This window comes from Magallana gigas, chromosome 3, assembly GCF_963853765.1.
Source record: "Magallana gigas chromosome 3, xbMagGiga1.1, whole genome shotgun sequence".
Lineage (NCBI taxonomy): Eukaryota > Metazoa > Mollusca > Bivalvia > Ostreida > Ostreidae > Magallana > Magallana gigas.
The window spans coordinates 40,926,523-40,938,744 of NC_088855.1; the positions used below are offsets into that span (position 1 = coordinate 40,926,523).

General features: G+C 33.3%; 1 protein-coding gene across 5 annotated transcripts in view; it reads right to left on the minus strand.

The window, feature by feature from the left end:
- Positions 1 to 3,977: 3,977 nt before the first annotated feature.
- The window catches only part of LOC105317211 (probable G-protein coupled receptor 139), a 32,573-nt gene continuing 24,328 nt past the window's right edge, over positions 3,978 to 12,222 (minus strand). For 3 of the 5 annotated variants that reach the window (XM_066079783.1, XM_066079781.1, XM_066079782.1), the window contains exon 3: positions 3,982 to 7,359. In XM_066079783.1, the coding sequence (XP_065935855.1) occupies positions 6,208 to 7,353 (1,146 nt within the window). In that variant the 5' untranslated portion in view covers positions 7,354 to 7,359 and the 3' untranslated portion in view covers positions 3,982 to 6,207. Of the gene's footprint in view, positions 7,360 to 11,006; positions 11,095 to 12,222 lie in introns of all 5 variants that reach the window. The other 2 variants (XM_066079784.1, XR_010712205.1) reach the window with 2 other exon arrangements.

Here is a 12,222-nt window from a genome sequence, read left to right on the forward strand (position 1 = left end):
AGCATGAAAAAGTTAAACAGCAAGTGCAGCAAAATCCATGAAAGAGTCGAAATTAAAATAAAATGCCCTTCTAAAACAAATCATTGTTAAGTAAAACACATTATTTTCATCTGTAAGATAGGTAAATCTAGTTTAATTCACTGTCTAAAAATTGTCAAATTAAACATGATCGTGTAAGACAAACTTTGATTTGGACCGATCGTGTCTAAAACCAACTTCATAATCATGTCACGGTGTGACATTCAATCTTTCGGACTATTTTTAATTATTGTGTAAATTAACTTTTTCGGACTTTGTGTTAATTGCTACAAAAACTTTTCATCTATTTCGACAACTGTTTTATAAACGTTATAAATTCCGCGCAGCATTAATCTCACCTGAGGCACAATCAGTGATGGACAGCTAATCTTTTAATTGACTTCTGTTTATGTTTATTTACACTTAAGCTTCTTTCATCTTATTAATCCTTTTATGTATATGCTGCTAAAATGTCCCGAGTTACTCAATAGCTGTTTGATAATTGATTTACTTACATCTGTACTTATTATGTTAATCCTTCATTGTGTTGTTCCATTGTTCATTATATATTATTCTGAATTGTAAGTTATAGGCAGTTGGAATCAGACCTTCGGTGCTGATGCATACCAAACTCACGTAAAAGTATACTTCATGTAAAGTCTATATAAAAGTCTGAATACTAAAACGCGTGTTGGCTTGTCTGAGGTTTCATGAGGCTGGGTCCAACAACAAGAGAAAAAGCTCACGGTTGGCCCAGTATTAGTCCTGTACGGGAGAGAGCGCCCCGTAATATTTGGTGGATAAACCTAAGGGTAACGACATCCGGGACTGATACATATATTTTGTAGTAGTCAGATCCTGGACCTCTACAACAGTTTAGCGAGTTTTCCTAGATTCAGAGTCTACAGATGAAGAAGACAATTTAAACTAGATTCAACAAGGAATATTCTCTCCGACCGCAGTGGAGACAGTTCAGTTTCCCCTCATGTCAACGTTCAGTGTGCGGAAGGTGCGGAAACGTGCATCCCAACGTTTTATGTTTCGCGTTCAACCAGAAGTGTTACCGATGTCACAGAAATGGACATTATTCCATAATGTGTTTTACAAAGATGAAGAAACCAACAAAATGTGTTGAAAAGGAAGCTGTTTTGGGTCGTAAAAAGACGCGAGACATGAAACGACTGTGCAAATATCTTGAAAATAAACGTACTTTGAGAGAATTGTCGTTTAATTCACTTCGCAACAATCAATTTCATTCTTTGTTTGATACCTCAAGTATTCTACGAACTGAGCTACACAGCATTAAGATTAAGCTACGCATGTCCAATCAATATACGAAATGTATGGCTGAAAATCTACGAAGTGCTGAGTCTGAGAACGCAAGACTTCAAAATGAAAATACTGATTTGAAAACGAAGCTCCAAGAAAACTCGAAACGTTCTGACATTGATATGTATGTGAAGAAAATTCATAAATTAGAAGAAGAGGGACACGGTGATAGAGTACTCATGGATATAATGCATAGGAAACTAAAAGATATCGGGAGTGAATATTCTCAATATATAATGAAAATTCAGACGGAGGCTGACGAGACAACCAAACAGCTGAGGGAACAAAACAACACCCTGATGCAGACTATTTGGGCATTGGAATGTGATAACGAACATCTAGAGGCCTTGTCGCTTGATAAACAACTTGACCGCCGATTTCAACCACACAGGCAGCAAAGAAGACAACAACGCGGTTACCGTCGATGATAAAAATTCAAAACACGAGGACGTGTTTTACGCGGACGAGAAGCATGTGTCACGGTGTGACATTCAATCTTTCGGACTATTTTTAATTATTGTGTAATTAACTTTTTCGGACTTTGTGTTAATTGCTACAAAAACTTTTCATCTATTTCGACAACTGTTTTATAAACGTTATAAATTCCGCGCAGCATTAATCTCACCTGAGGCACAATCAGTGATGGACAGCTAATCTTTTAATTGACTTCTGTTTATGTTTATTTACACTTAAGCTTCTTTCATCTTATTAATCCTTTTATGTACATGCTGCTAAAATGTCCCGAGTTACTCAATAGCTGTTTGATAATTGATTTACTTACATCTGTACTTATTATGTTAATCCTTCATTGTGTTGTTCCATTGTTCATTATATATTATTCTGAATTGTAAGTTATAGGCAGTTGGAATCAGACCTTCGGTGCTGATGCATACCAAACTCACGTAAAAGTATACTTCATGTAAAGTCTATATAAAAGTCTGGAATACTAAAACGCGTGTTGGCTTGTCTGAGGTTTCATGAGGCTGGGTCCAACAACAAGAGAAAAAGCTCACGGTTGGCCCAGTATTAGTCCTGTACGGGAGAGAGCGCCCAGTAATAAGCATCTGAGATTGCTTGCGGGTTTTTTTTATCGTATAAATAAAAGAATAAGATTATACTTGTTTTCATGCTTGAGAATGCATTTTGTAAAAAATATACCAATATCTGAGAATTATATCATATTCGTAATTTAAAAGATAAAAAAGATATGCCTGAAAGGACGAGTTTTTAATATACATGCATATACAAACCGGCTATTAAAAACGTTCATATCAAATCAATTATGAGAATTAAGGTTTTTGTCATTGTCATTATTCATAAAAAATTTAAAAACAAAATACATTTTAACAGACCACATCTTCCGGTAAGTAGAAAATTGATCACATCCTTTTGACGCAAAACATGTTCTAAATTGTTTATCATTTTTGTCGCACTGGAGTATGTTGACCTTTATTTTCCAATAACAACTTCATTGAAAGAAAGTTCTAAATATCTTTTACTAAACAAGCATCGAGGTGGTATTTCTAGTGAAAAAGGTTCAATCTAAACTTATAATGTTCATGAATAATATAATATTTACACGTTATTAAAGCGATTTGAACGCTGAAGGGATGAGGTCGCTCAAATCGTGACCTCGCTCTGTAAAAGATTACTTTAGTCTGTCCACAGAAGCATCGTATCCGCTCTACTCTATGACACACACACACACACATACACACACACACATATTAATTAATATCATTCATAATATAGGCACCGTATCCGCTCTACTCTATGACATAAAATAATAATATTTTTTTATGTTATAGAGTAGAGCGGATGCGATGCCCCTGTGGTCTGACCCAAGATATTATGCAGCGCGTTTGGACGTTTTGAATGAAAATAAGACGTGCAATTGATATAAATGAAAGAGAAAATTTCATTTACATTTTATCATTTTTCACTCGGAAAAATTCATAGGAACGAAAGCTGATTTCTTACGGAGATTTGTAATGGGTAATATTGACATTTTTTCTCCATTCGGAAGTCACTCGGAATACTTCGCACAGTTTTTTAAAGTAATCATCCGGTTCTATTGCTATACAAACTCCCCTTGGGCATAACATTTTTAACCGTGTATTGAAACCTGACAAACTAGAGAGTGTGTTTCAAAGGAGAAATCCTGGAAATTGTTCATACTTTTATACTTTTGAATGAACATCGTTTGAACCCTAATGTATTTATAAATATCGAGTAATTAAGCAAATTAAATAAGAATAGAGGATATCCTGGGTCAGAGTATAGCATTGAATAATCTAATGTTGGATTCCTAGAAATCAAGAAGTATGCTCAAAAGAATTCAAATAATCTACGATATTTCAAAATTACTTTAACTTTTCCCTACACTTTGCCTTTCTGATCCTTTTTTGGTTGTGCATTAAATGAAAAAGTCAGGCAAAAACACATCTGTATAAGTATTTTGACAGCCATTCTCTTTTTTTTTAAACTAGAACACAATTGAGACGTCGTCGAGATAGTGTTGTGATATGAGAGAAGCATGGAAAGACTACAAAAAAAGTCATATCAAATGCAGCAAGACTATGAAAGGTGCGAAAATAAAATGCATTTTTATGAAAATCGTCGTTAAAAACACGTACATTCCGGTAAGTAGAAAATTTCAATATGAAAAAAAAATCAGGTGGGTACAATGCTTTTATATCTAAAAAAAGTCATCAGTTCCGATTTACCGACTCAAAAGTATATAAAAATGAATGGATATCAGTGAAAATGAGGACAACACTATCAAAACAAAACTTAACATAAATATTTATTTATGTACATCCTTTTGACACAAACCTGTCCTATATTGTAATCTATACTTATAGTTTAAAACATCCTGCCAATAAATTAAAAAATGCCTTCACCAGAGTAACTGCTTACAACCTTGGAGTTTCAACACGTGTGAGCTGATGTCAGTTACTAGTAAATAGAATTAAATTTTACCTAAAAAGTAATTACTGTAAAATAAATTTAAAAACTTTTATCTAAAATTCTTATTTCGGACAATGATAAAAATTATAGTGAAATTTGACTTAAAGCTGACAATTTTGAACAAAGGTACGACATGCTTAACACCCACTACCTGGTTTGAAATAAAATAAAAAAGTGTTGTATTTATTTCCCGGTCAGCTGCAATAACTAGTATTAAGACCATGTACATGTATATTGTATATTTTACATGTAAATAAAAATTGATTATATAATATTTATATACGTTATATATTTTTAATTTCAGTTAGATTTTCATCCCTTCCCACTCCTCCAAATATCCAGCCATACAGCTGCTTTTTGATTTCAATTCTATAGAATAGTTTAAGAAATTTCTTTTTCGGACTAGATTATAATGCGTAGTTATACAAGTAGTAGTTTGGATATAGTATATAAGGAACCATTAAGGCATAGAGAGTTCATCGAAGAGCAATCAATCATTAAAACACGAAATTATCACAGGCCGTACTCACAAGTTCAAGCCATGTGGGAGAAGAGCGAGCTTTTCATTGAGCACCAAGAGGTTTACAACCTGAGTCCATGCATGATTCCATGGAAGATTTCACTACTGCAGACGCATTATACGTCTTTTCTGATAAACTAGAGAGAGCACTGAGGAGACATATATATGTTATTGTCAGATAATTGAACTTATGAAAGGTCTTTTGATTTTAAACACAATTTGTTCATCAAGGGTTTTGACATTTTGTACCGTTCTTGAGATATCTGGAAAAGAACGTTTTAGAGGCCTACCCTTTATCTCCTTATGGGGTCAGGTAAACAAAGTTTTATTAGTTGAACATTGCTATGTTAATTTTTTTTTTAGCATTTTATTTCATATATTGCATACACCACTAGTAGATGCCCCTGAAAATTTCGGGCCCCAAATATGAATTCTAAATTTTGAATTGCGAACTGCGTTCTAGAATGCGTTCACTATTCAATTGCGAAAAAGCCAAAATCTCAAAAACTAGAAACGATAACTTCACCAAATTTTCAAGGTGGCAGTGGAATACCACCAGTAAATGCCCCTGAAAATTTCAGGCCCCAAATATGAATTTGAAATTTTGAATTGCGAACTGCGTTCTAGACGCAGTTCACTATTCAATTGCGAACTGCGAACTGCGTACCAAAAACCGATTGCCTCCTATTAGTGGAATTTTTTTCGCCCCTGAGTAAATTTGATTCTTAAAGCAAACAATTAATAATAATGACGTCTGTTTACTGTTGCTTGGCGACAAAATGCAATGCTATTTGTCTCGCGAAATAGAGATCGGCCTGCTAAAAACTTTTCTTTACTGATTTTTAAACAGTGCAGGAAAATGTACCTCCATAAAATATTTTTAGCACTAAGGTCGCAATTTGCTTTGCATATAATCAGCCTAATGGTGTGAAATTGAGCTTTTCCAAATTATCTTCAATAGCAGTGGTTTTTTTTTCAAATAAACTCATATATCAAAGATTTATTGGAATTGGCAGTTATCTTTTATTAAAGAGAGACTGAGAGAACGTATAACAATGTTTGATATTAAAACGTTGATAGTTCATAACCGAAATCAAAATTGCTAATTTTGTTTTCACAACTTTACAGATACTTAGTGATACTTAACTAAGATTTAAAAAAAAAACGGTGTGTAGATCTCAATAATTCAGTGCATCCGACATATCCGACAAAGTGATTCAAAGCAAAACAAATTTCTCCCAAATCATACATTGCAGTGAATAAATTTAGAACTTAAAGGAACATATAGTAGTAGTTGTTTTTATGGTGAATTATTCAAGACTCTTGATTTTCATCCTGAGGTCTAGAGATAACCATGATACAGATTGTTATCAGCTATTCAGTCTATTTCTGTCTGAAGTAAAAACAGTTTCTTCATTACCCGAGCTGCCAAAACGGTTATAACATATCAGTTTCACAAGCGAACTTCGAAATTTTTGTCCTGTGGCACAGTACAGAAAAAAGTTGATCGAGTGGTTGACATACATGAGCAACTCAGTAATTGTTTTGATGAGGTGAAACATGGCTGCCTCCTCTACATCACCTGGACCTCTGTTCCAGAAGGCGGTAAAAATCAGAGAAATATTCATCGGCGTAGCTGTGACTAAAAATGTAAAAGAAACTGAAAGGAGAATGGTTGTCAATTTCTTATTGCTATCAGATGACTTATAGCGTCTCACTTCACGCGTAGTACGGTGTTTGACTTGCAAAAATCCTTTACGCCTTTTTGCAGCTTGTGAAATCTTCCGAATGATGAAACAGTTAAGGATTCCAATGATGACGAATGGCAGAAAGGAATAAATTACAGCATCAACCCAAGGCCAAATGTTGTTTACAAGTAGTTCAAAAGATGGAGATGCTTCGCACTCGGTTCGACTGGGTTTATACTGAATAGATACAGTAAAAAAGAAATGCGAGTTAATAGTACAGATAACTAAGATGGGTATTAAAGAAATTTTCCATGCCCTTTCCGTTTTGCAAAGCATTTGCGTTTTAAGAGGATGACATACTGCTATGTAACGTTCTGTAGTAACGGTCACAATTAGCCACACCGACGAATCACTGCACACGTATCCCAGAAACTGCACGAGCTTGCACGTGACATCTGAGACATCGTTTATACTACTACCGGTGATTTCAGCCACCCATAAACGCAGTAAACCAACGATGAGCACGGCTAAATCCATTATGGCTAAAGCGCTTAGATAAGAGTATGTTGACATTTTCTTCGTCTGTCCATTTAAAACAATAAAAGACAGTAAATTTCCTATAATTCCAAACACAAGAAGAACAGGAGACACGTATAGAATCAAATTCTGTTTAAGTTTGTATGCAGGCTGCAAGTATAGAGAGGCGGCTTGTTGAGAAATTTCGTCAACGCTCTTGTTAATGCACTGTTGATCTATTAGGTACAAATCCAAGAAAGTACAATTGTTACTGGGTCTCACACAGAATTCAATCCAATAGCTACAGTTCATCCTTTCCTGTAAATAAATTTTTTAAAAAATGGGTTATTATATCAGACAGCAATAATTTCAGCCTTAAATTTTCAGCAGAACATCTATTATGAAGAATAATTCTGAAATGGATTACAAAACACTTGTCTGTAGAATTGATGTAATGTTTTGCTATTGATATTAACTATAATAAAAAGAAGCTATCTTATCGTAAAAAAAAATCCAACGACAAAAACACTCTGATGACTTTTTTTCCGTCGAGACAGAAAGGTGATAAAATTAGCCTTGCCTTTCAGTTGTCGCTTTTACTCAGTGGTTGGGAATAATATTCATGTCAAAATCCAATAACTGTGACCAGCGCATTTTCACCACAGTATCATTAAGACAAAGGGCCACTCGTTTTTCTTCATTTACTGACCACTTTCAAGGTCTCTGAAGTCGCATAATGGAACACTTTCTATATCTTTCTCATTGATTCATCTTCAAACGCGATAGAACACTACTCATTCAGAACTCATCAATTGCAGTTATTGATATGTAACTACCGATATTCTGTTTGGTCATGAGATTTTCAATTAAGCTTACCATGGGAAGACAGGTTCTCATTTAGATTAATATGACAAGAAGATATCGAATCATTATTTTGGTAATAACATTGATTTGAGAGCAAGATATCAACCACGCAAACTCAATATAAGCTCTGCTAATATTTGTAGGTGTCGTCACAGAGTTAAGAAACCAGCTACATATTTTTCGCTTCATATTTTGACATTTTTGTCAGTCAAGCTTATATTATCAATATTTCATATATCATAGGGTTTAGAACAGGTAAAAAAAAATCTGTCTATTTTATAATTAAAAGAAATCAATTGTTGGCCAAAGCTATGCGTATGGAAAATTAGATTAGAGTAAAAAGGGGCTCAAAGAAAGTATCTTAATTTTTGTTTGCTTTGCCAGACTGTTATCATCTTAATCAATGTTCTCCAATTTAAGGCACTTTTCCCCTCCCATAGGCGGACTCAATGATGTTGATTTTATAATTCAATTAAACAAAATAATAAAATGAAATGCTATGAAAATGTAAAAAAATTAAATCATATCTTAAGGTGGTATGGGCCACTTTTATATTGTGACGTACTTTCTATAAAAATAGACATTAAAATCAAGTAAAATTTTATAGCTGATTTTCTTCCAAAAATGCTACCTAACAACGCAGCGCAATGGGTTGGAGCCAGTAAGCCAAGAGCTCGAATCCCGTAGGGGCATTTACAATTTTAAAGTTTTCAAAAATTTCAAAACCTGTTTTTGGTGGGGTTTTTTGGTTTTATGTTGTAAAACTTGAGAATTCTCATTGATGAGTATATCATATCTTATAAAGATTCTGGCTCTTAGTGTATTCCTCGTCCCGCAGATATAGAACTTGTTTCAACCATAAAATATTTTTGTTTCTGATGTTTCCTCTCTCCTCAATACTGACTAAAGGTTCATAATTTCCTGTTAAGGTTGTGAGAAAGGGTCCTTCTCTAAATTATGTCTTGAAGGGGACGATCTAAAACTAAAATGCTAGTACGTGTTATGATAAGCCTCTTTGTTTTTGTGGATAGTATTTGAATAATTTTTAATTGAATTCCCTTTATTTTAAAAACGAAATGTCGGTATAAAGCCCCCCTCTCTCTCTCTCTCTCTCTCTCTCTCTCTCTCTCTCTCTCTCTCTCTCTCTCTCTCTCTCTCATGTATTCCTGGGAGTTTAACTCTCAAGTTAGTTAAAATAGGAAAATAATATTACATGTATTTCAATAATTAAGTTGCTATTACATAGAAATAGAAATATCTGCTTGATATAAAGTGTTCTATGCGGGTATAAAACAGAAAGTAAAGAATCTCGCAGAAATAATATTACAGGTTTTAAAAAAAAATTCTTCTAATTTGAACCCCATACAGGATCTCGGCAAAAAGATGGAATGTCAACTCCATGAATTTGAAGTCTCGCATTAGTCATTGCATGGAGTTTGTTTCCATTGTAACAAAGTTTAGATCGATCACGAAATAATCCATACAATTTCATCTAACAAACCTTTAAGCTGAATACAACTCGTAAAAGGCATTGCTGCTATATTTCTCTTGAAACACCGCCGACATCCCCACAATCTTACAATATAAGCCACATACTTTTAACAGTGTTTAAAGGTGTATGCAGCCATCTTGTACATAGGAAAATAATAATGTAAACATTCCTTGAAGTTGTTTGTTTCTGTCCAAAACTAGCAAAAAATGTTGTCAAACGACAAAAATGAAATAAATATGAGGTTCTGCAAGTTGTTTTGTATGCAAATTACTCATAAAAGAACAGAACAATGCTTTTTTAATTACCTACAAATGTAGAACAGCTGTAGAACTGCGCAGCTGTAGACTTATTTTGAAGGTTTAAAAATTTGAAAAATAAGAAAGTAGTTCTATTGTGTCCTCGACAACCATTTGTTGAGAGAAAGGTTGATACTTGAACATGATGGTAGTTACTTTGCCTCAAAATAGTGAACCCTTTTTTTATTAGTCGGCATTGGATCTATTTTTAGAACAAGAAAAATCCAGTCTATACTTAGAACTCCTGTGTCTATGGAGACACATTGAAGTTACATTTGCAGTAAAAAAAAATCGGTGTTGAATGTGACAAACATCCCTGTTCAAGTTCCAAGTTTTCTTTTTCAATTCTTTAATTATAAATTAAGTTTAATTCTTTTTTAAGAAGAATAGCGGTCCAAAAAATGAATTGTCTTCGTAAAAATATACACATATAATTTTCGACGTAAATATAGCTTCCCATTGACACAGACAAAAATATATCGTGCGAAGGATGGTTTTTGAAACCCGTTTTAAGAAGGGTACCCTTCTTTGAGACAAAGTTAAAACTTAAATAAGCAGGTATATACCCTTTTCTCAACAAATGGTTGTAGAGTGGACATTAATGACTTTCATATTTTTTTTCTCAGATTTTTAAATTTTGAATTTTAGTCAGAAGCTGCGCAGTTCTAATCGGTTAAAGGGACATGGTCACGATTTTGGTCAAATTTTATATTTCTGTTTTTATTATTTACAATGCTTTAGGAATGCATTTCTAATGATCAGATGAAATTTGGGTGCCAGTCTATGAGTATTAAGCAAGATACAGGGCCTTAATTCTTCGTCATGTAAACAAGGCTCGTGCCCTGATTTTGTTTACATAGGTTCAACATACCTGTAAAAAATCTTTTTCAAGCTGATTTTTCTATCTTTTTATTCATTTTAAGCACAAATAAACAGTTCCTAACGATTAAAACATTAATTTCAGGTCTAAAACTGTTTTTTTCTTCAACATTTAAATGTAAAGAAAAGCTTTAGCGAAGACATAGCGAAGAATTGTAAGCTCTGTAACGCGCTTATAAATCAACAAATGACACTCAAATTTGGTTGCCTATTAAAAATGCCTTACTGAAACATTGTAAATATTAAAATCGAAAAAATAATTTTTGACAAAAATCGTGACCAGCCCCTTTAAAAAGCCTTGTTTTGCTTTTATGTATCTTGTATGTGTAATTTGCATACAAAACAACATCTATTGTTTTTTTATATTTTGACAACATTTTGGTGGCCTCACATTCCCCTTAACAGTTGAAAGCATTTCACTGTAGAGATTTTACCTGTGTACACGGATATCCTATATCGCCAGGTTACTTGATCTCGATAAAATTATTAAATTTTTACGTACTTTTCCAAGCCAGGAGAATTCTGAAATCAAATATACAGGTCAATGCATTATTTTCAAACAGAAATTGAACATTAACAAGAAATAAATGTAGAAAATCTGAGAGCACCAAAGGATTATTGCACGAGTGTATGAGCGGTGTTAAGCTTTGATAAATGCAGTTGTCATTTTGATAAAAAAAATATTATTACTCGACATGTATTTTTGAAAATTATTCATTAGTTTTACTCTATATGTGTGTTAAGTTCACCTCTCTTAATTTTCCTGTGAATGAAACAAAAGAACTATGACCTCCTACATGAAGAATTTCTAAACATGCATGTAAGGAATGACAAACGTTTCAAAGTTTTGGCACTTAAATTTAACAAAGACTCTAGTTAATTTGAACTCAATCGTAATTACAACAAACATACGTCAGTTTTCTACGTCACAAGATGGCGATTTAAATGTTTTGTTAAATCGTTTGTATCAATCGCTTCAGATGTATATCGTCATAGCTCAGTGGTTAAAGTATCAGTCTTGTGAACCGCAGGTCATGAGTTCGAATCCACCTGGGGCTTTTGTTTATGCTTACTGAATGAAATTTTTGAAAATATCATTTTTATCTAAAATTGCACATTATTTCGCCTATTTGACATATATACTTCTTATCCATCATGCTTTCAATCATAATCAAGTAATTTTCTGCTGATTTGATTAACTATTTCAAGGTGTAGTGAGGTACCTTAAAGGTATATGTGGCGTATTTTTTTTCATGGTAAGAAATATTTTATTTATTTATTTTTTTTAAATATGTTATATAAAGATATATCTTCACAAAAAATTACGCAGTTTATATCAACCGGGTTAACAAGATATAGAAATTAATAAATAATTAAGGTCTACCGTTTCCAACGGAAGACCTTATTGTTTTCGTACTGTTTCTTCTTCTTATTTTTTCCACAAATCTTGTGCACGCGATTTCACAGAAACTATTTTGACCATTTTTTCACAGATGATTGCCAGAGGTCATAATTCTAGACATTTTTGAAATTGTCACTTACGGTACCGATTTTCTATTTTTTTACGACCTATTTTGTGCAAAGTTGATCTCAGAAATTATCAGAGATATGAATACGAAATTTTCAGGATAGGTAAACTATAGTTTAAAG